The sequence below is a fragment of the Platichthys flesus genome, chromosome 6, assembly GCF_949316205.1.
Source record: "Platichthys flesus chromosome 6, fPlaFle2.1, whole genome shotgun sequence".
Taxonomy (NCBI): Eukaryota; Metazoa; Chordata; class Actinopteri; order Pleuronectiformes; family Pleuronectidae; genus Platichthys; species Platichthys flesus.
The window spans coordinates 16,705,251-16,729,333 of NC_084950.1; the positions used below are offsets into that span (position 1 = coordinate 16,705,251).

General features: G+C 47.5%; 1 protein-coding gene across 2 annotated transcripts; it reads right to left on the reverse strand.

The window, feature by feature from the left end:
- Nucleotides 1-1,262: 1,262 nt before the first annotated feature.
- LOC133955567 (filamin-C-like) lies at nucleotides 1,263-23,540 on the reverse strand. Of its 2 annotated transcripts, XM_062390467.1 has the most exons (47): nucleotides 22,818-23,540; nucleotides 20,160-20,408; nucleotides 18,559-18,656; nucleotides 17,324-17,474; nucleotides 16,964-17,082; nucleotides 16,759-16,836; nucleotides 16,487-16,649; nucleotides 16,139-16,339; nucleotides 15,858-15,974; nucleotides 15,122-15,259; nucleotides 14,801-14,927; nucleotides 14,573-14,709; nucleotides 14,279-14,472; nucleotides 14,072-14,185; nucleotides 13,834-13,977; nucleotides 13,566-13,689; nucleotides 13,113-13,273; nucleotides 12,821-12,911; nucleotides 12,402-12,571; nucleotides 12,199-12,316; nucleotides 11,862-12,124; nucleotides 11,156-11,753; nucleotides 10,604-10,777; nucleotides 9,601-9,763; nucleotides 9,185-9,513; nucleotides 8,972-9,095; nucleotides 8,704-8,860; nucleotides 8,425-8,614; nucleotides 8,284-8,307; nucleotides 7,950-8,191; nucleotides 7,633-7,732; nucleotides 7,383-7,523; nucleotides 7,083-7,211; nucleotides 6,811-6,984; nucleotides 6,532-6,696; nucleotides 6,205-6,408; nucleotides 5,943-6,095; nucleotides 5,593-5,715; nucleotides 5,239-5,487; nucleotides 4,874-5,143; nucleotides 4,648-4,785; nucleotides 4,419-4,534; nucleotides 3,565-3,697; nucleotides 3,293-3,469; nucleotides 2,954-3,172; nucleotides 2,324-2,548; nucleotides 1,263-1,957 (listed from the first exon to the last, which is right to left on the reverse strand). In XM_062390467.1, the coding sequence occupies exons 1-47, from the start codon at nucleotides 23,191-23,193 to the stop codon at nucleotides 1,770-1,772; spliced, it is 8,238 nt and encodes a 2,745-aa protein (XP_062246451.1). In that variant the 5' UTR covers nucleotides 23,194-23,540; the 3' UTR covers nucleotides 1,263-1,769. The 2 variants fall into 2 exon arrangements, with proteins under 2 accessions (XP_062246451.1, XP_062246452.1); XM_062390468.1 differs by lacking the exon at nucleotides 15,858-15,974 and having other exon boundaries at nucleotides 22,818-23,539.
- Nucleotides 23,541-24,083: the final 543 nt, after the last annotated feature.

Genomic DNA, 24,083 nt, shown 5'->3' on the forward strand with positions numbered 1-24,083 from the left:
TGTTTTCAAGTTGTCTCAAACACTTGTCTGTTCCTGTGTTTTTTGTGCGTCTGTGCTCCTGTCTGTCTCCCTTTCTTCCATCTGGATTCTTTAAATCCCATTCTCTCCCTCTAATCCACATCCCCCATCGCCACAATTGTGCATCGCCCCCTCTCTTTCTATTTGCTTGATCGCTGCTGTCTGCATAGCGAGGAGCCGCATCTCTGTGATTCACTTGGCAACCACTTGAGATAAACATGTTTTGGTGGACAGACGCCTGGGTCCTGGTCCGGAGGAGCAGGACGGGTAAGACAGACTGACGTGGGTGGGCCCTGCACTGGTCCCAACTTCAGTGTGGCAGCCACTTGTCCAGATGGTCCGGAGTCGAGCTCTCGCCACTGTTAATCAAACGCACCCACTCGCTCTGTCTTGCCTCGCCATGGCCCCTAGCATCATGTGACAGTGGAACCAGAGAAAATTAGCTCCTAATTATAGGCTCCTCTCTGTGAAGAATGGTACTGGTGCTGACTGGTGTGTGTGTGTGTCAGCGAGTGGAGGCTGGGTGGTTGACTCACTGAGGGGCCGAGGCCTGCAGACCACGCAGAGGACAGGCAGAACACGCACACACTCTCACGGGCAATGGCGGAGACACGAGTGATTACACACACATACAAGCAAGGCAGCACAAGCAGAAGCTCCCTTCTTTCTGGTTGATGTGTGCATCATCTCTCCCCCCCCCCCCCCCATGACGCTGCCACAACAGAAACCACTTGTGTTCCATCTCTGATCCAACAGGATTAATTACACACACAAAAGGAAGCTGATGCCTCTGGTTTCTACGCTCTGCAGGCTCCCTTGTGTTGAGGATGATGTAGTTAATCTTCACTGGGAACAATGGATATTTTGTACTGGTGTATTTGGTCGTGACGCGGATGCAGAGCAGAGCTTGACTATGCTGCCATCTTGTGATTGCATCTCGACAAGCGCAGGATGCAAATGAGTGGACCAGGAGACTACTTTATGAATGCAACACTAAACGATGACCCAACATTGATGTCAGAGGTAAAGGAAGGGTTCAACCAGGATCAGCGCTCAGCTTAGAGCGCCTGTGAGCAGAGAGACTATATCCGGACAGCTGCTCGGAAGGATGAGCCAGCAGTGGTCAGAAAATAGCTCTACAATTAAATTATGAAGATCCACAAAGTAAAAGACGTCTCCTGCTGAGCTAGCAAAGCGTATACCAGCTCTATGAGAGACCGAATAAACTCAATCACTCTCGTCTGGGAAGGAAGCAATGAAATCTTTATTAGGTCTGCAAAGACTTACCAAAAAAAAAAAAATAGGTTAATATAACAAAAAAACAACAATCAATTTCTCATTCTTAAACCATACAAAACCATATTGAACCACACGTTAATACTTCTGATTATTCCAAAATTTCTCAACATTCATATATTATGTGTATTATTTGTTTACAGCACAACAAATAAGGAGGAGAAGCTTTATGGACGGACAACACTAAAGACTTTAAGCCCTTATATCACTCTGAACGTGGATGCTTAGTTTTCATGAAATGTAGAGTTAATACAAAACTTTGGCACAGTAGATATTCTATCGTCAATAAAAAAACGTAAGCGAAATGTTCTTGCAGGTTTTAGTGCATGTTGAGTACACAGTAAATCCGTTGGAGAACAGAAGTACCGGAGAGTTTGATTGACGCGTGCACATGTCACGTTAAAGGCTGGTGGGTCAGCGGCGGACAGTGATTTGGAATATTGGGACAGTTCATTTTAGGCCACGGCCACTTTGTAGGGGCTCCCGGGGACGTTGTCGTCTCCCCATTTGACAATGACGGTGTAGCTGCCCTTGTCCTTGACAGTGTAGGTGACGTTGTAGAGCTTGTTGCCCATGTGCTTGACGTACACCTCCTCGCAGGGAGTGTGGGGTCCGTGCACGCCCACTATCAGCATGTTGCTACCTGGAAAGAGAAGGAATGATAATAGCTGGGGTGAAGGAAAGTTTGTATATGATCACCTGATTCTGAAGCTCGCCTCAGCTCTACTTCAGCATTGTATTGTCTTTCAGCTCTTTGTTTTTCACAGCGTACAAATGTTTGATTTCATATCCTCTCTTATATGCCTTTGCTATACTAGTGCACCACCACTGCTGCACAAGGAGCTGTTCATCTTTTTATTCAAAGTTCAGTGAAGCTCGACAAAGTAGGTAGCTGATAAGATGTACGGTTCTTCAAATATGTGAGTCATATATAGACAGACATATATTTCAGATCGATTCAAATACAACCTGTTTCTGTCTTTTGTCCTTATGTGGATGATTGTCTCACCTGCTTTGCTGCTGTCAATTGTAAAAGTGTTCTTCTGTCCCACCAAGGCTTTGGTCAGCCCCGCTCCATGACAGACCACCTTGCTGGCGTCGGATGTCAGTTTGGTTGAGGTGGCGGTGGAGGAGGACGCGCTGTAGGCTCCACCCACTTTGGAAGACTTGGTAACTGTTTCGACCAAGACAGAGGAGGTCTCATGGAGGCTGTGTCCCCCTGAGAGCCGGGCACCTAGAAGATGAAGAAGACCCCGAGAGAGAACGGTTATCTAATGTGAGCCGCAGCTCAATAAAGACATTACTTAATACAGCCAGCGTTGACAAAGATATGAGGGAGGCTCGGGGAGGACTCCAGCCTGAGCTCATAAAGGAAAATATTTCATACTACTTTCTAATAAAGTTAACTTTCAGGACACATGGGAATTCTTTTCAATCTCGAAAGTATTAAAAAAAAACTGCACTGAGAAGTGACAGGAGGGTATTGCTGTCGTGCCAAAAAAAGACAGCAGTCTAAACGCAGATGACACAACATTTTCCCTGACTTCCACACTTTTTTTTTTCAGAGGAACATTGGTTTCATAAGACACTTGTCATCTGTGATCCACAGATCAGATGGGAGAATGACTGTGAAGCGGACCTGTGATTTTTGCTTTGAACGGGCTGCCCACTATGTGCTGGGGCCCGCCGTATTTGATGGTGACGAGATAGTTGCCAGGTGCCATTGGGGTGTAGTTGATTTTGTAGCCCTCGGGACACTCGCGGCAGTCCATCTTCACTTTGGACGGCCCGTCGATGTTGACGGACAGAGTGCCCGAGCCCGCGTTACAGGTGTTGACCACAAACTCTGAGGATACACCTGGAAGAGTCAAGAGGGAAAAATGATTATTTTTGGCACCTTATGTTATTTGAAAATTGAAAAAACTCAATCAAACGATATTCACTCAGTAGATTTTTTAGAATTGGTGCTGATCACTACCTGTGGTTCCTCCCTGTAGTCCAGCACCATGTGCCGTCACCATGCCTGGGTCTCCAATCAGCCCCAGGTCGCCCACTCGTACATTAAAGGGGCTTCCAGGAATGTGGCATCCATTGAACCTGACGTCGATGGAGTGAACTCCATTCTCCCGCGGAATGAAGCGAATTGTACTCTTGTCTGAAAAACGCGAAAAAGGGAGGTGGAGATGTTAGCATCCAGCACTCTTGAACATAACTTAAACTGAATTGTGCTGAATTGTACTTGGTGCATACCGCTGTCAAGCTCGGTGACATAGCATTCCTCAGAGGAGCCAGAGGGGGTGTGGACCTTAGCATCGACTACACCTCGAGTGCCGTTCCTCTGCACCATGAAGGAGGCTTCATGGTTCACCTTCAAGTCCTTCTCCTTGAAGAGATACGGGATATCATCAGGATATCAGTGGAATTGCGTTGTGTGTGTGTGAGACTGTGTGTGTGACTGTGTGACTGTGTGTGTGCCCGCACCCTGAGGGACACAACGCGTGTGACTCATCATGCCTGAACAAGAATAGATCGAGTGGTTGGGTGTGCGTTAGGCAGAAAAGGTCAAAGTTTACGGCGAGGCGTTCAGTGTTTTTCACCCCACAGGCCGCCGAGCGGTCCTCGAAGATATGAGAGGTAGCCTGACATTTTAAACGTTTCATATTGTTCTTCACTTGGCGTCTAGTGGCAGAAAAATGATATGCTGTGAAGAGGCATTGCAGTGGACCAAAACTATATGCTTTTAGCCTTGTTGGCAGCTGTTATTTAAAAAAAACAAGCATCTGTGAAGTGAGGAGACCACCAGTGTGATCGGTCGCAGAATTCTTTTATCGCCTTTTCTTTCCTCTTACGCAGAAACACAATCACACGGACTAGCCTGCTGCCCACACATAGCACAGCTTGTGTTGACCCACATTAAGCACAAGGACAGTTAATCCAGCCCTTCATCGCTGGCCAGCGTTGCAGAATTTCAGTCGAGGACGCTGCTCAGACACCGGCACTCAAGCCCCCTTCAAGGGCAAAGGGCCATCGCACAGAAACATCTACATGACTTTAAATTCAGATAAATGATTTGGCTCGTGTCAACTGAGCGCGTGAGATCTTACGTGAATGCTGGTGAGAGTGAGCCTGCGAGCCTCGTCTGAGAGTGTGGCGATCGGCACGATGAACGGGCTGTCGGGGATCTGCTCGTTGTTGAACTTGATGGAGACCTCGTAGTCACCTGGGGGAGGCAGAGAGGTTGTTTACTTTCTACCTTGGTAGGAATTACTGAAAGGTTGAGCGCTGTAGAGAGACACAACACTCGGATGACACAGGCAAAAGAGGAAGTTCTACCTGGTTCTTTCACTATGTAGGAGACTCCGCAAGAACCGTCCTTTCTGTCCTCAAAGGAAATTTCAGCCTTGCTCGGACCCTCGACGGCGATGGACAAGCCGCCAGCACCTGCCTCCCTAGTCCAGATACTGAACTCAGCTAGCGAAAGTAGGACAAAGGTAGATCAGATGATGGGTTTGCTACTGTTTGAAGAAATAATGAAAATGATTTCTTGAACAATACTTACAGGGTGCTCCAGCCACGCCCCTCTCCAGGCCGGGCCCTCCAGCACGCACCTTGTGTGCTCCTCCCTCCCCCATGGGGCCCACCGTAAACTGGAAGGGGCTCCCGGGGACGTGCTGCCCTCTGTATTTGACATTGACCGTGTGGGGTCCCATTTCCTGAGGGATGAAGCGGACGCTGTAGGTGCTGCTTCCTCCGTCCACAAGGTCAGCGTCCACCGTTTTCCCACTGGGACTGGTCACCTGAGCCGTCATGGCCTGCGAGCCGCTCTCAACTGGCGAGGCAGAGGAACACAGAAAGGTTAGACACAAACAAGACAAGTGTGTTTCTGCAATTCATAAAGGGAGTTTGAACTTCACGGACTCTCACCCTCGGGTCTGGCCGTGATGCCGGCAAAGCTGCTGAGGCTCTCCCTGCCCAGAAAGTCTCCGAAAACGTCTCTGAACGGGGTTCCTCCCCCGCCCACCTGGGTGCTCTCCTCCACTCGTACCTCCCTCTTGGTTTCGCCGCCGCGGCTCTTGCTGATCTCCGTGCGCTCAGTGCGGGTGTAGGTGTGGCTGCTGCGGGTGAACGTCTTGGTCAGCCTCTCCTGAGCTGAAACCATCTGGAACCAGTTTCCTGAGAAGGCAGTGACAATACAAATGTGAGTGTGAAACGGTTTGATTTCTTTGAAGATAGGTGCCCGCTGCCATATAACCCCCTCTGAGTGGTTTCTCTTCTCACCTGGGATTTTGAGGTTCAGGCCACATGTGCTTCCCACTGAGGCAATAGAAGACGCCTGCCTCTTCCTGGTAATGCTCTCTTTGATTCTTCCATCTCCAGTCACCTTCACTGTGAAAGGACTTCCTGCATGGCAAGAATGCAAATAAAGAAAAATTATACTATGGTTTGATATCTCCACCAAGTAGGTTATGTCTTCACCCCAGTCGTTATGGGAGGATTTGGTATGGGTCGGGAAAGAACCCGCGTTACATTTTGGTGAACATCACAAGGCAAATCCAGTATTGTTTTGTTTTTTACAGGAATAATCTTTATGAAAAAAAAAAAATATTTTCCAAGTAAAAGATTCTGACCTGGGATGTGCTTTTCAGCAAACTTGATATTGACAATGTAACTGCCAGGTTCTGTTGGACAGTATGTCACTCTGCATGTCCCATCCTCTACATCTTCACAGTTAATATCCACTTTGCTCGGACCCTCAACCGACAGTGCTAGACCTCCGTAACCTAAAGGGAGGAGGGGAAAAAAAATTTGAATAATTTATATATATTTTTGGTTATTCGTGCACTTTTCCCAATCGTATTTTGCTGAGAATGTGAAACATTAAAATCTTACCCGCATTCCTTGTATCTACGAAGAATTCAGCCATTTCGAAAGTGTGCGCCTCCACGAGGCCTTTGCCGAAAGCCTTGACCCGGCTGGCCTCGCCGATCTCTGACTGGCCAACCATGATCTTGAAAGGGCTGTTAGCTACGTGCAAGCCATTTTTCCTCACGCTGACCTCGTGCTCACCAACCTCCTTAGGGGTGAAGGAGATACCTGTGAACATGACAGAGGTCGGGAGTGGGGGAAAAAAAAGTCAATACAAAGAATCAGGAAAATAAAATCGAAATGCATTACAGAAACCCAACAGTGTCTTTTCTACTCAAATGAGTGTCTCACCGAGGTGTCTGTTGGGCAGTCTCTTGAGCAGGCAGGGCTCCTCGTTTCCTGATGGAGCTCTGATACTCGCAGTCAGAGAGCTCAGATCAGTCTCTGTGATCTTGAGGGACACGTCAGCCGATGTGCCAACGTTCAGCTGGGACGTCCTGGTGATGGAGTCGTCCCCTTGACAAGATAACAGTGGTTTAAACATTTGTCAATCCCTAAAAAGTCATTTATAGGGTACCTGTCTGCTATGAATACAATCAACAGTATAAAAAACTATATTTATTTCCTCACCAGTAATCTTAGCAATAAAGGGACTGCCAGAAATGTGCTTGTTGTCAAACTTGACGATGATATTGTAGTCTCCAGGAGTCGTGGGCAGGTAGGACACAGTGCAGGTTCCATCTTTGTTGTCCTTACAGGTGATCTCGGCCTTAGAGGGACCCTCCACTGCCAGTGACAGACCACCTGAGGGGGAGAAAATATACATACAGTTTGTAAAGGTTAAGTGATTTAACACAAATGCACTGTGTAGTAGCAAATATCCCCGGAACAAGGTGCTTTACCTTCTCCTGCATTCTTGGTGACCACAGTGAAAGTGGCAGACTTGTTGACCATGCCGTAACTCAGACCTGGACCGTAAGCAGTCACCACTCCACTGTTCACAGCATCAACATAGAACTGCAGAGGGCTTCCTACAGGGAATAGAATCAGTGGCAAACAGTCATTAGACCAAGAGTCGTGTGCAAAAGTGTCTCAGTATGAGACATCTATCATATCTTCCTGACAAGAATAAGAATTAAAATCAAGCTTGTTTTCAAAGGGGACAGTCATTTCATATCTTTCTGCTGTGGTGTGTTTGTGACCTGGAATGTGGTTGCCGTCATATTTGATGTCCATCTCGTGCAGGCCTCTCTCTATGGGCTGGTACTTGATAGTGATGGTGCCATCCTTGTTGTCAGTGATATGCGGGCGAGCAGTCTTCCCCGAAGGCATTCGCACCTCACCTAGAAATGACAGCGGCACGGTTAAACAGCAGTGACCTAAAAACAATGTGTGTGTGTGTGTGTGTGTGTGTGCAGGATTTTGTTTCAGTGTGAGTGGGGCTTGTCACACCTGTGATTTCTCCCTGCTGTGGCGTGAAGGGGACGAGGAAGTTAACGGGGCGGAAGAGAGGATCCACGGTATCGCGGGGAGCTACTGGCTCATTTGAGGCCTGTCAGTACAGAGAGAGGAGAAATAGTTGGTTTCTTTTATACATATTTCTTAGGTGTTTTTTAGCATTTCTTTGAGAAGGCAGTGAAGGATTCACAGAAAACAGAGAGAGCAGAGCAACGACGAGCAGTATATATATATATATATATATATATAGAAATACAAAATCTGACCAAGAGAACTCGAGATAGCAGCTTATAAAACACTGTTTTACTCACCATCACATGGAAGGGGCTCTTAGGGATGTTCTGGCCCCCAAAGCGGATAGTAATAACATACTTTCCAGGTTCGGGGGCAGTGTAGTAAATGTCAAAGGTCCCATCACGATTCTCCACCACGTCCATGTCCAGCTCCATCCCCTGTGGGGTGAGCACTTTACAGGTCACCTTGCCTTTCCCGGCAGCCTTGGCATCCACAGTGATAACAGTATCCTCAGAGGTCTGCAGTTTCTGAAGACTCGCTGTGAAGGACAGAGATTGAAGAAGGTAAACAGAGCTGCTCAAAAGCACGGCCTCCTGGAAGAGCTTTCTAAACTAAACAGTGATTACTTACACATGCCATGTCCAGCAATCGACACTGGAAAGAAAAAGAACATAGTGTCGAAAATATTATACCGAGTATATAGTGAATAAAAAACTGAAATATGTAAGTAAAATTATCACTGCAGTTATGAATTGAAAGTAGTTTTCTTACCAGTGAGGCGACATTTGCTGGCGTCTCCTGTGGGCAGCGACTGGATGCAGTATGGGGAGTAAGGGATCTCATCTCCGCCATATTTAATGGTGATGGTGTAGGGGCCTGTAGAGTCAGGTACATACGACACAGTGTAGGTGCCGTCCCTGTTGTCCTGGATGGTTGCATTCTTTGGTTTGCCTTCTGGGTCCTGTCAGTAAAAGGCATGGAGTTGTTTAAGATGACAGCTTATGATCAGATACATTTTAAATCTTTGAATCAATGTGGCTGCAAACCCACCAGGATCTGCACAGTGAGTAGACCCTCTCCAGCATCACGAGCATCGATGGTGAACTCCACAGGGAGACTAGCAGACACACCTTTGGTGTCCAGACCGGGGCCACTGGCACGCACCTTACTGGCATCATGCCCGGGCTGAGACCTGACCTTGAATGGGCTGTGGAAGAAGGACGGTGTAATTACTAAACACAGTCCGGGCAAGAAGACAGAAACAGAAACAGAAAATGTGCTGAGCTGAGCTGCACTTTTCTTTGAACACATGCTGTACCTTTGTGGGACCTCCTGATCTGCATATTTGACACCGACAGTGTAAGGGCCGTCCTGAGCTGGGGTGTAGTGAACTGTGTGGGTTCCATCACCGTTGTTCTTCACACCTACTGGCTCCACGGTACCTGAAATTATGACATTGTATAAATAAACGCATACAAGGACACTGATATTTATCATAGTGTACCAGTTTATGGGCTTCCATTGTCCTCACCTGTTGGGCCGTAGAGTTTGACATCCAGCTGGGCCTGTCCAGCCTTGGTGCAGTCGACTGTGAACGTCTGAGGAATATGGGCTCTTACTCCGCCGCCCAGACCTGGACCTGAGCACTTCACTTTGCTGGGGTCCACGGGGTCCCTCACTGGCACGCGGAACGGGCTGCCAGGGATCGGGTGACCTCCGTAGTTGATGTTGACGTCGTAATCTCCAGGAGTGAAGGGGACGTACTCCACACTGCAGCTGCCATCTTTATTGTCTTTGCAGGATATCTTGGCCTCTGAGGCTCCCTCGATGGTCAGGCCCAGACCTCCTGTACCAGCGCCCCTGGGAGGGAAACCAAAAACTTATTTTTCCACATCTATTTGAGAAACTTCCCAAGAAATGTCGCCTTTGAATGAGATTTATCAATACCTGGTCTCCACAGTGAAGCAGTTGGACTTGTTGGTTATTCCTCCTTCCAGACCTGGGCCAAAGGCGCGGACCCGGGTGGGATCACATCCCTCCACCACAGACACTCTGAAGGGAGTCTTGGGTACGGGTGCGTCATCGTAAAGCACCTCTATCAGATGCATTCCTACAAACAAAGAGATACTTCAATAAAGGATATCACATCTCTCTGCTTGAGTATCCTTTAAATGGAGCAACCAATTTCTGCTATTGCCACTTGCTTTTAATTATGGGACAGACAAATTCCCTTTTAGGGAGATAAACATCTGTTTGTTTATAAAAGATGCCGTCTCGAGTGCAGACGTTCTGGAGAACGTACAAAGAATTACATCTGTTCCCTACTCATTATTCTGTTACAACGTTCCTCTGACAGAGCCCCCTCTGTAGGCCTACATGCCAGATTCCCAGTCACAATACTGTGATATTAGAGTGTGTCTGCTAGTGGAGAAGTGCTATGTGATCTCTCAGCTTTGTGTTATAGGTCTCTATTAATAATCCCCTGTCATTCACCCCTCCCTTCCCTACTATATTGCTGTGGGCAGGCAGCAGCCTTCAGCACACATACCTGCCTGGTTAAGAGCTTCTGTTCCAGAGCACACTATTTATAAAACAGAGCGTGTCTGCCTGCGTCTCTGCCCCTCAAAGCGTTGCTACACTGCATCATTATGTATTTATACACCTTTCTATCTCGCGCTCTCTCTTCTCCCACTCCTTTGCTTTATTCCCAATAAAGCACCTGTTAGTGGTTCCTCCGTCTGTCTCCTTGCACACTCTCAGACAGGCTGTCTATTCAAAATCCTGTTTACTGACAGCAGATAAATAAAGGTCGGTAGGTTTGTAAATGATAACTCTTTTGCGAGCACTGACACAACACAATGGAGGCTCCTAGATCCATCGTTGCTTTACAATGCCTTTCCACCTCATAATTCTTTAATTGCCCGTATTAACAATGCTAAATGACTCCTACCATCTTCGAACGCTGTGTACTCCACTCTGTATGTGCCGTCTCCCTTATCGGTGATGAAGCTCTCTGTGTTGGTGCCAGAGGGGCTGATGATGTGAACCTTCACATGGTTTCCTCCAACCTTGTTGAGGGTGCGGGCGTCGACGATGAAGTGGGTTGTGACTTCTCTGAGGACCCCTAGACACAGAAGAGCCCTTCACGCTATTTGTTTTTCAGAAAAAAGTAACACAGTCTCAACACTCGTTATACCTCTGCTAGACCAGGACTGCAACTACCAGTTAAGCAATTCCCTTATAAATTGATCACTTGATTGTTTTTTCCTGTTTATAAAGGAATCATTAAGTCTTTAATATGTCAGATAATAGTGAAAGATTCCCACAACCTGACCTTTTTCAGCAGCAAATACTCACACTAGAGAGATTAAACGTTATATCTAGCATTAAACTTGCTTTTATGTTGAACAAATCATCATTTAATAATCATTTTAGTACTAATACAAACTATAACTGTATGAAAGCCCTAATAATTACTGCCGACTCATCAGGTCTTTGGTACCTCTGGGCTCCACTCCTGGTCCGTAGACATGCACCCCGCTGGTGTCCACAGAGGGCTCCACCTGCAGCACCTTGGGAAACTGAGGAATCGTATGGCCGCCGTACTTGATGGTGATGGTGTGTGCGCCGTGGAACGATGGGGTGTACGTCACGGAGAACGTCCCCTCTGCACTTTTCTTGATGTGCACTTCAGTCTTAACCCCTTTCTCCGACACAATCTCGATGGTGAGCTCGGCGTCGCCCGCTCGGCTGCAGTCCACAGTGAAGGTCGCTGGTTCGCCTGCCTTGGCCTTCTCCAGACCGGGACCGCTCGCTGTCGCCTTGCTGGGATCGAAGGCCGGGCGCACTGCAGCCTTGAAGGGAGAGCCAGGGATGTGCTGCTCCGCGTACAGGATGTTGATAGCGTACTCCCCGTGCTCAGTGGGCAGGTAGGACACTGAGCATGTGCCGTCGCCGTTGTCCTGACATTCAATTTTAGCTTCACATGGGCCCTCCACTGTCAGGCCCAGCCCACCTGCACCAGCTGCCTTTGTGTCAATAGTGAATGGAGCGGGTTTACCCACAATGCCTCCCTTCAGGCCTGGGCCATAGGCTCTCACCTGTAATGCAAGTAAGGTCAGTTTTTGAGATGTGGTGCAACAAACTAACTTGTTTAAGTTAACTTATTTAACATTCAGAGAAAAACATTCAGCTTTCATGAACTTTACCTTAGAAGGATCAGCAGGCATCACTGCTTCAACCCCAAAGGGGCTCCCCATTACGGGGTTGCCATCGTAGCTGACATCAACCTTGTACTGTCCCTCCTCTGGGGGAATATACTTCACACTGTGAGCGCCTTTGGCTTTGTCAGACTCCAGCTTGCATGGAATCGGGCGACCAGAGGGTGAGGTCATCTTCACGCCTACGTTGCCCTGCCCACCGGCGCCCTTTGTGTTAACTGAGAACTCTTGATCCTTTCCGACTTCCACTTCTGTAAGAAAGAGCTTCATGAAACACTTTATAAGACTTAATCAAATTTATGAATACATAATTTGTGTAACTTACTGGTGTCCAATCCATCCACTTTCACCTTCCCAATATCCAGAGGTGGTGCCACTGAGATATGGAACGGGCTCTTGGGAATGGGGTCTCCTCCATGAGTCACTGAAATAGTCATGTTACCCTAAAAAAACAACAGAATAAGAATGAATATCTGTTGAGATGGGATATTGGTAATGGTATTGGACTCAAAAAGAGGCCTGCAGTACCTGTTGAAGAGCTGTGTACTTGACAGTGTAGGAGTAATCGTGGTTATCGAGGATCTCAAAGTCACGAACCGCCTCTCCCGGGCCTGGCGCTGTGAAATGCACCTCGGGCTTGGCCTTGCCAGCTCCCTTTGTGTAGATGGTGAAGTGGGTTGGAGTGCCCACCTCCACTCCTGAAACACATTTGTTTCGTCAGTGCTATCAATACTACTGCATAAAGGTATTCTACAGGGTGTTGGTTGACAGTACAATGATAGTACATGTAAATTGAATGTGGTAGAAAGTAGGGCAGTGCTCATTCTAAACCTGCCTGTTCCCTTGGACTGTGTTAATGCTACATTAGTTAGTTCTCCACTTCACTGAACAGACAAACTGAAGGATAGACAAACAGACAGGCTTCTGAGGAAATACTATGTTCTCACCTGTCTTGTTGAGTCCAGGACCCTCTGCTCTCACCTTGCCAGCATCATGGGATGGATCAACTTTGACTTTGAATGGACTGATGGGAATTTCCTGATATAGAAGAATGTTGGAAAATTCACGAGTAATCAATAAGGGAAAAATATATCATTTCACAAGTGATAAAACAAAACCCATCACTCCCTGTGTGTGTGTGTGTGTTCGTGCGTGTGCGTGTGTGTGTGTGTGTGTGTGTGTGTGTGTGTGTGTGTGTGTGTGTGTGTGTGTGTGTGTGAGAGATAACTGTTTTCCTACCTGGTCAGCAAACAGCACCATGATGGTGTATCGGCCTGCGCCGGGGGGAGTGTACTTGACAGTGAAGGTGTCATTGTCATTCTTGATGATGTCAAAGTCGATGTCAGCCTCCGCTGGTCCAACCACTCCTGGGGCGCACTTGATTCCAATGCTTATGTCCCCTAAAGGTGCGTAGCAAAGGGCACAGTTCACAAAGGTCATTCAAAAGCAAGTGACCAGAATAAATAGAAGCAGTCAGTCTACTGCCCACAGCTTTCCTTTAGGTCACATCTTATGCAATTCAAATAACTTAACCTCACCTAGTGTGCACAGCTGCACAGATGTAGTTATTCTGTTCATTCTGTGCTTAATATATGTCAACGCTCAAAAGATGCAGCACTCGTTTCATGAAGAGTTAGTGAGACTCAGAAGCGTCTCTGTGCCCGCCCACGTCCTCTCCTCATACATGCTCACCTTGACCGGCCTCGCCGCAGTCCACAGTGAAGTATGTTGGCTCGTTAGCCTTGAGCCCAGTCTTCTCCACTCCGGGCCCATAGACCTTGACTTTGTCTGGATGAGAACCCTCTCCAACCAGCACCTAACGAAATCACAGTGCACTTGAGGCAGAGGCAATTGGCTGAAGTAGAAGTGCTGCAGTCCTCTTACTTTGTCTTTATTTGGTGAAGTATCCTTATATTCAATTGACTGTTAAATGCAGAAGAGTTGTGTGTGTGTGTCTTACCCTGAAGGGGCTGTTGGGCACGTTAACATCCCCCCATGTGATGATGATGGTGTGTTTAATGGGCTTGACAGGAGTGTACACACACAGAAATGTGCCGTCTCCCTTGTCAGTGATCTTGATATTGATGGTGCAGCTTTCAGCATCCTTGATGGATACAAAATCACATCAGCCACATGCAATATAAATGATGCTTTCCTGTAAATAAGCATTGAAGGTTGGAAATGGCGCTCTCTGTAACCTGTGCATAGATCTTGAGTTGACTCGTCCCAGCCATGCGGGCATCAATTGTAAATTCAGTTGGTTTGTTCACGACGATGCCGGTTGGCTGCAGACCTGGTCCATAGGCTTTCACCTGATATAGAATAGAATAGGGTGAGAATAGATCACCATGGTGACCTGGATTATCCTCACATGTCTCATCTATGACTCAGCGAGTGGGAATTACCTTCTCAGGGAAGACGTCATTGACTGCAGGGAGGATGTGGGCCATGAAGGGACTGTCCTTTATGTCCTCATCATCACAGACGACATGGACAGCGTAGTCACCGGGTTCAGTGGGCCAGTAGCGTACATCACAAGAGCCATCACCCTTGTCATCACACTCAATTTTAGCCTGGGATGGGCCTTCAATGGAGAAGCCTGAGCCAAGAAATGATCGCAACATTTAGATTTAGGATTTGAAAATGGAGCAAATTAACTTTTCTTTCCTACGAGCTAAAATCACTTGCACACGTCTCACCTAGAGTCCCAACTTCAATGCCGATGGCCTCCACAACAAAGTCGGCGGATTTTCCCACCATGCCAGTCTTCAGACCGGGACCCCAGGCCCTCACCTTCTGAAAACCGGCCTCCTTACCCACTTCCACTTCGAAAGGGCTGCAGCACCCGAGAATAAGCACAATATGAACTTTCGTAATTGTGAGCGTGCATTGGTAATGAATAGCTATGGGCATCAACAGTACACTACCTGCGTGGGATGGGCTGGCCTCCCCAGGTGATGCTGACGGTGTATTTGCCAGGCTTAAGGGGGAAATATTCACATTCGTACACGCCATTCCCGGCATCACGCACTTTCACTTGCTCCTCCACTCCAGCTGAGGATGAATAATACAGGAAATGTGGTTTCTTATAAAGTCAAAGACACATTTTATGCATTTGGTTAAACCTAGCCTATACCTCAGAGAATGCAGCACTGCAGACAAAAAAGCCAGACAAAGGAATTCATTCCAAAATTGTATGAGGAGGAGTGAGGTGTGCTGCAGTGAAGAGAGAGAGCTGTCTGACTCACTTGGTCCTTTGACTGAGACGTTCAGCGTTCCACTGCCAGCTCCCTTGGTGAAAACTTTGAAGTCTGCAACCTCCTTCACTCTCACGCCTTTAGGCTGAAGGCCTCTACCTGTAGCTCTGCAGGCGTTTGGATTCGTGGCTGAAAGGAATAACAAAAAGCGTCAAAGATGTGTTTAGCGAAGCAAAAAGCAGCTGTAGTGTAGCCAGCAGTTGACGGCGGTGTTAGTAGCAAAGACATTAACATATCCGATTCAAACAGGGATTCCTTCAAGTTTGACAGACAGATCCTGAAATGAGAACAATGCATTTTGCAGCACATGTAACGTAAGGTACAGAACGTTGAATGGGATATTGACGCATTCAATTGGACCAGGGCAGCTTCTGACAACATTTCAGTCAGTCAGCCAGAAATGTTGACCGCAGGCAGACAGAATGCTGGCTGATGCAAATGTAGCTATGATGAAAACAAACATGTCAACAGCACAAGCAAATATATTTAACAGAGAACAAAGTTGAACGAAATGCAGACTGGGACAATCTGTAAACGTCTCACATAAAATAGCATTTCATCTCTGGCTTTAAAGCTGCAGGATGCAAGAAGAAGCACCGCACTGAGCCACAGCTCTAGAATCTTAAATAAAGCACAGAGGGGCATGGCCAAGGTGCGTCATAGGGAAAGGTTTGGGGGATCTGGCTGAGCAGTGGGCACAGGCTCCTTCCCTGCAGACCATACTAACTTGGGCGGCCAGGTTTTGGAGGAGGAGCACCCTTCCCAGCCTTCGCTCCAGGAAGGGCGCGCACTGACTGAGGGATTATCTGCAGGGGAGCTCCCATGGGAGGAGCAACAGGCAGAGCTAGAAATGACAGATAGGAAGGGTTATCATCTCTACCAGGTGGGTTTTTCCCAGGGCGATAAAGAAGAGGGTAGATTGTGATGGATTGACCGCCCTCACACGAAGAGCACACTAAGAAATCTAATTTGTCCAACAGTTATTTACAGCACAGAGGAATCGCTCACCCTCCAAGACGTTGACAGTGTACGGGCTCTTGGGGATCTCCTGGCCTGCAAAGAGTATGTGGATGGTGTGAGGGCCCTCCAGCATGGGACGATAGGTGCAACGGAAAACACTGTCGCCCTTGTTCTCCAGGATGAGCTCGACGGTGTCCTTTTTGCCCTGAGGGTCGACAATGACCACGCTGACATCGCCATTGCCAGCACCTGAGAGGGGTGGCAAAATAATTAGCAATGCAACAAAGAAGTAGATGCTGCAGTTTTACTCTATAACAATAGTCGAGTGACATTCATTCATATTGTCTCCACATCTTAATGTCAGTGCGTGGCCTGGTTGGATTTACAAAAACCTACCTGCTGTGTAGATGTCAAAGTAGGTGGGTTTGTTTGTCACATTGCCTGTGGCCTCCAGACCTGGTCCTCTAGCATGGACTTTGCTGGCGTCACCCAGGTCCTTGGCCACGTTCACAGTGTATGGGCTCTTGTCTATGTCCTGACCCGCAAACAGCACTTTCACCTAAGAATAAAAAAAGAAACATAACTGTAAGACGGCTTCAAATAGAATAACTTATCCTTTTTGTGATCCATGCACTTAATGTAATAAGTTAAATTCTAACAGTTGTCACCTTGTGGACACCCTCAACTTTAGGAACATAGGTGACAGTGTAGGATCTGTTTTTGTCCTTGTTGGGTTTAACTTTAGCCTGGAGAATAAGAAGACAGAGGGTAAGACAAAGATTAGGTTATACACTTTGAACTTTCGAACTTGGCACCAGGTTTATCTGAGAGGGTAAAAACAGGCTGTACGTTTGACCTCCATGTCTAACTTGCCTCCTCTTTGTGTCCCTCAGGATCCTCGACGTAGACCAGGACCTCCCCGCTTCCAGCTTCCAGAGTTTCCACAGTGAACACGGCCGGCTTCAGCACCTTGTTGCCATGAGGCTCAATACCTGTGAGGTAAATATCGCAACATGAAGTTTGGTGATGAAGTTTGGAGCGATCAGGCAACAAAGTGGACACAGGACTAAAAAGTTTCCAGAAAAGTACAAGCTTCTACTTTTGCTACTGTTTGTGGAGGTGCTGCCAAACATTGCTGCTTTAATATGCTGGACAAAGAGGTGCTGGACAAAATGAAACATTCATGCTGTTTTCTGTGAACTGCTGCAGGTTGTGCAGGAGTTGGCTGCCCACCTGGTCCGTGGGCTTTAGCCTTGTTTGGGAAAAGCTGTTTGTGCTTGAGAGGAGCGCCAGGCTTCAGTTTGGACTTGGGGAACTGAGACAGGTAGGTCATCACTGAGTGCTCGTCCACATCTGGGTCCACAATCTCCTCAGGTGCAATCACCTACAGCACAGAGACAGTAAGAGTTCATCAGATAACTTGACTGTACAGACATCTAGTTGTAATTAAAAAAACAATTGTTTCACAAAGTGTGTGCATCTTCCTGTAACACAATAATCATAAAAAAAAAAACACCATGGTATTATTTGTGTTTGAGCTGATTGTGGTGTCATTTGTTATAAGGGTGGAGTTGACCCTCAATAACAATTTCCTCTAAAGTGCAATGGGATTTTACAAGGATTAATTTTATGTGTCCCTCCACCTGTGACTCCTCTCTCCCTCGCAGCACGTTGCCTGTCTATCACACAGTGGCACAAAGCCTACTCTATGCCAGTTATATATAACCCTAGGACAGTGGGGTTAAAGATTGTTGCCTTCAATAATCCAGCCAGGGGGGGATTTATCCTGAGCCAGACCTCTCCCACATCTCCTTAACACCACCGCACTGGAATGCAGCCCCCAGCTATCTAGCCAATGCTAAGCCTCATGGAGAATAGCTTGCTCTGTGTCTTAGACAAACAAGTAAACAACCTGCATAGTGCAAATAACAATGCGAAGACTCAGAGTCACACAAATGGGCCTGGAAATGTGCCACTCTGGTTCTCCTGTTCACATTCTGATGAGCGCAGGCATATTTATACTTGTGTTTTGTTGGTGGCCGCCTTGGAAGGTGTTAAGAAATATCACGCCTCCGCAGATTCACCAATCTACCAAACAAACCTCCTACACCCTCACTCACTGAGAGCTACAATAAAGTAAATGGAAATTTTAGATGTGAGCTGGGTCATATATATTTCATGATACCCTGCAGCACAGTGGGCTCTATATCATTAACAGTACTGCTGGTGTTTTTTTTTACATCTCAGTGCAGACTAACAGGTGAATGTACATGTGGTGAGATGTGTGAGCATTTGCAGATGAGTCTTGGTTTACGCTATTAATTGCTTGTAGTTGATTGGTTCTTACTGAAAGGCTATGCAGTGGGTATAAACTATGCTGAAACAATTGCTTTTCTTTCATTGCACTTTCTCTCTGACACCAATTGTTAAAAAAGGACCTTGTAACTGACAACCGTCCTGAGTCTTACCTGAGGCACACCCAGCCAGTCGTCAGCCTGCTGCATGGCTTCTCTGGCATTTTCCACGGGCTGGTTGGGGTCCCACTCCGCCCAATCAGGACACAAACCTGATGGAAAGGCAAACAGGCAGATTAAACAGTCGTGTATGGACGTATGCAGACTGCGTTGCACAGTGGTTGCTATTATAAGACCACTCGGGCTGCCGCTGCTATCTCTCCGTCACCTCCAGCTACAACAACGCATGCCTTACCCACACTTCTCCTTGAATGATTCAAAATGTGCAACAATGGCGGCGTCTCTTGTCCGTTTGCAAAGAAATAACCTCAACGAGCGCTCTGTCACTCTCACTATGGCTCAAGCTAGCCTCCTCCTGTGCAGCTAATGCTTAAATTGGATTAGTGCTGGTGATGGAGCGGCCCCTCAGTCAACAGGTCCATGCAGCCGCACCACAGAAAACTATTATCCAATTAATATCCAGTGCAGAAAGGAGGAAGGACTGAGCAGGGAGAGTAAAGAAAAAATAATCCTTGGCTCTTGGGTGGACCTTCCACAATATTAAAGTCAGTACTCTTAAGTGATGTCACACTGTATTTCATACTGCAACATCACTGTAATACTAAAGGGAGCACATATAAGCTATAGCTGTATAAGAATAACTTGGATAAACAAATACAATTGTAGCTACTTTCCTGTCTAAAATATTAGTTTCTCACTGGTCTGGCTAATGGACATCTTTTGAACTGTTTGCATCTGAATTAAAAGCAGCACTTCTGTGTATTAGCACAGAGTTACTTTCGTCAGTCACCCTGCTGGTCGGTAACAGCTGATGAAACAACACAACCTTGTATGGTCATTGTTGCAGCCCAGTGTTTGAAAGATGTGTCTCCTCAGATCAATGGCTCATATAAACACAGTTAAACATGGTGGTGTTCTCTACACTCCTGCTACTCCTCCACCTTTTTTTCATTCTCCAGTTAGGAGCTAGAGGTCTCTCCAATGTTCAGCGTTGGAAGCCGAAACCCTAAATTGGCAGTGACTCAAATTGTGGTCTTGCGGTCCTCGGATGAGGGGCTTAGGCACCTCCCCGTGACAGATCGCTCCGCATTTTGATGCACGGCCAAGCACGGCCCTTGACAGAAGAGGAGGAATGGTGTCCAAATTTGGGGGTGTTGTGTAGCTATAAACGCTAAAGCCAGGCCTGGGCCTCAGGGACCCGAAAAGTGAGAGGGAGAGCTTCAGTCATTGTGAGACAACTGGCATGGATGCCCTCAGCCATCAGCAAGGCCTCTACAACCCACTGACACAGCCTACCCTCCAGAGGAAGATTACACAGGCTGAAATCTGAATCTGAATCTGTGTGTGTCTGCGCTCCAGAATGTTTGGAAGATATATAGCCCTCATATCTCGATGAGGAGCGAAGGAGATAAATTCTCCTGAGAAGGTGATACTGTTTTAAATACACTGACTGACACATGCCTGACCTCATACTCCATAGCAACCAAGCACAACCGCAGTATACAACGAGCCTGTCAACTGGCGCTGTGCGTATTCTGACTCAGCACTTGCTCTTCCTGTTGACTCAGCTGAGGCCACCACCGCACACTTCTTACCGGGGGCACAGTTGTCGACCAGCGCTCCCAGGGCCTTGCCGTCCCGCCAGTCACGGTTGAAGTTGTGGATGGGCAGCTGGGGCACTTTGTTCTGGATCCAGCCCAACAAGCGCTGTTTGGGGGTCAGTTTCTTAGACTCCTCGTCCTCCTCGTCATCCCACATGGGCATGGAGATAGAGTAGTGGAGGATGAGGGTCCAGATAAGACCCAGGATCAGCTTGAGATTCCCGTCCACAATGGCTTTGCTATCTGCAATTGGACAGTAGAGAAAGGAGAGTTCATGAGGATTTATAACTTGTAAAAAGTTCCCATAGTGCATCAAGTCTTGCAGTATTGTAGCATATTCTAGTTAAATGGGTAATTAGTGAATTGGTTTAAATTGTGAGTGATTCTCCGAAGGCTAATCTATATAAAAATTATGACATGTGTGCTATACATTAATTTCTTATTACATCAAAATAGTCCTTCCTCGCTAAAATGCAGAGTTGACCAGGCTATTCTGAGTAGAAAATATAAACAATGATGATTGACTGCTGAGGAGACAAGAATCTAATGCTCCTCGCTGCTTCCCCCCTCCCCCCGAGCCCCTTTCTCTTAGACAGCTGTCTGGCTGAGGACCCCTGACAGTCTGTCATCCAGTCACAATGGTGCTCTGAAGACAGTGACAGCTGAGGATCTGTGGAAGTGGATCCCTCTCTGCATAAATACCAGTTGGACTTCAATTACCTCCCAAACTTTTAGTGCCGGAGTGTGATAAATCAAACAGACAGAGATTAGATTCATTGACAGCGACAACGCCACTTCTTTTCCACCAAGTTCTCATAGGAAAAAAGTTTGTCAAATAAGCCGTTTTAGAGCCACTCTCATTGAGAAACGCAGCCACTTTAAGCCCAATAACCTCAGAGGAGCAGTCACTTTAATGTCACCATTGACTAATCTGCGTGTGATACACTCCAGTTAATTCAGTAAGACTCTATTAACGCAGGGACTCTGGTGCCAGATGGTTTATCACACACGTTATGTTATTGGGAATATTTCTCTTTTCATAGATCTGTGACCTCGATCTGAGGGTGGTGTTTGATGTGTCAGCATTTGACTGGCACAGGCAGGTGGCACCGTGTGGCACAGTGGGATTCAGATCCCGCGGTGTCGGGCTTTAAGGGCAACTGCTTGGTCAAAGGGACATCAATCATATGGTGTTTAGTTACACACTGTGACACATGTGCATGTAAGCCTGTGTCCCTGGGTTACTGTTATGAGACTAAGACATCATCCTAAGAGGGCTGCTGCATGCGGGAAGAGGGTGCTGGGAAATAGGATGCCAGGACTTCTATTATCACGCCCCGTTTCTGTCAAAACAGTCTGACCCAGTGTGTGTGTGCGTGTGTGTGCGTGTGTGTGCGTGTGTGTGCGTGTGTGCAGCTGCGGCAGCGGTGTCAGACACTCTCTAACATATTCAGTTTTAGACCCACCATCCTGGACACACACACACTTTGTATTCTTTGAGGTAATATCTGTGATTGTGACCTTTGCCCTCCTGGGGATTGAGAGTGCCATCTCTCCGTGTAATAACCCCCCCCCCCCCCACCAAATCACACACACACACATACAAAAACAGACACACACACACACGCACACACACAAACAAAAAAACACACAGTGCGTGTCCAGACTGACAGACTGTGGCCTTCACAGTGCGGCGGCCAAAGCCTCAGCCACGACGGGAATTTCACTGGTGTGTGGCAGTGCCGTTAGTCAGCCAAAGAGAAAAATACTCTGTCAGAAAGGTAATAATCATTCTCCTGCATGAATTGTGCGGCTGTCTGCAGGTGCATAATTCAGCCATAACTCTGTGTGCGTCTCATATCGTTCTACAAGTTTCTCCTCAGTTATTAGAGAGTTTTAAGAGGTGACATCCTGTTCTCTCTGGTGGTGCCCTGTCCTCCCGCTGTGGCTCCACAATAATCCACCACAATTTAATGTAACTTCAGCAGCTCAGTTATCTGTGACTGCAGTCTGATCCCCAAATGCCACCAGCGTTTAATCCCCACCTCTCAGGAGTTTGCTGCTGATGGGTCTTGGACAGGAAATTGGCTGTCACCGAAGATCCCCCGGTGAGTCGTTCTGGCCCCCTGACCTGTCAGAGATGAATGTGCATGTGTGTGTGTGTGTGTGTGTGTGTGTATGTGTGTGTTCGCTGTCCGCATGTAGAAATTGTGTCTTCTCATTAGCACAGCCCTGACGAATTTTTCAGCCTGTAGTTGGCCGTATTGTTGCGGCAGGACTATGAGGTAAATCATGCCGTGGAGCCAACACTATAGGCCTCGGCCCCTGACACCAGCTAATGGCCTCACCTCGTCAGTAACTTTTCCAATAATCTGTTGACCCCTGCTCCCCAGGGGCCCACCGTGAGTGCCTCGGTGTCACACCACAGCTGATAACATACCAACACCGCAGCTACAAAGGGTGTTTGTTTGTTTGAGGACTTCTCATTTTGGAAAATATGAAGAGAGTTTTAAACCTCACAGCATCTTATTAGGATCTTGGCAAACACTGTCAGTGTCAGCTATTAGAAATTCTTCCGGATTACTTGTTCCTCTCTAATTATAGCCAAAAATGTCCCTGCTAAATTGTTTCCACATCCAAAAGCCAACTTACCTATGGAGACCAGTTTGATGTGCTCCCTGTCCAGGAACTCTAGTGCCACAGATACATTTTCCAGCTTCATCTGACGGAAGTTGGGTCTGATGTGGCACTTTCTGTACATTTTCTTCTGGCTCAGCACCTCCAGCAGCGAGATGAGCTTCAGCCCGTCAGTAAAATCCCTCTGCAGGTCGGTGACGGTCTTGTTGACGCACTTGAGATGCTCGTTGCACCACCTGGTGAAGGTGTTCTGCTGGATCTTCTTCCAAGGCGCGTCCTCGGCCAGGTCTTTCTCCGTGGCCGGCATCTCGTCGTCCTCCTCTTCCCCAAAGTCGGTGGCCTGGTAGTACTGCGGGGGCAGCTGCTCGTCGCCGTAGTTGTTGCTCATCATGGTGGCTTTTTCCGTGTCCACTTTTATACCGCGCTGACACTCACTTGTTGAATTGTGCGCTGGAAACTTTTTCGCAGGTCGATGGCAAGGGCGCGCAGCCGGCGCACGAAAGTTCAAGCCCGGAGCAGTTGAAAACGCAGTCTGGAGATTCTTCAGAGGGGCATGCGAAGAAAGCCACTGGATGTCAGGACAGTGATGGATGAAATGATCCGATTTATGATGTGCAGGGCAGCTGCTGCTCGCTTTTTTTTTAATTGGCACCCTCCTGACGAGCCGGTCCTCTTTAATATGGCCCCGAGCAGAAATGAGAAAAGTGGAGTTTCTGTTCAGCGCTGAGCGTGTTTCCGTGCTCAGAGAGGGAGGACAGGGGTTTATAAGGACCCCGGCCCACGTCACTCAGCCCCTGCCATCATAGTCTATTTGTTCATCCATAAGGATGACAGGCGTCGGGGTCGGTTTACTGGGAGAATGGGACAGGGATTGGTCAGAGCAGCAGATGCGGCATGCTTCTTTATTTTTAGGCGCTCCTATTTGGGCGTCTGGGGGTGGGGGGGCTGGAACTTACTGATTGTTGTGAACGTGTGTCGTGCTCCAGGGTCCAAGCGGCTGAACGACTGCGCTGAGAAAAGACAGTGAGAGGTGAAGTGAGTCTCTCTGTGTGAGGACGATTGTCTAAAAACAGGATTTTCACGAGGTAAATTCTCTCGGCGAGGCCCAAACACACAGTGAAGGATGAGCTCACCCTGGTGACGATCAAGCAACGGCATTACGTGCGCCTCACATTAATCTGCCACCACTCAGTGAAATGTTTGACCATGTAGACAAGCAAAGGTCAAAGGCACAAGCTCAGGGAGGGTCGTGCTTGATAAGTTATGAATGGAAAACTGTTA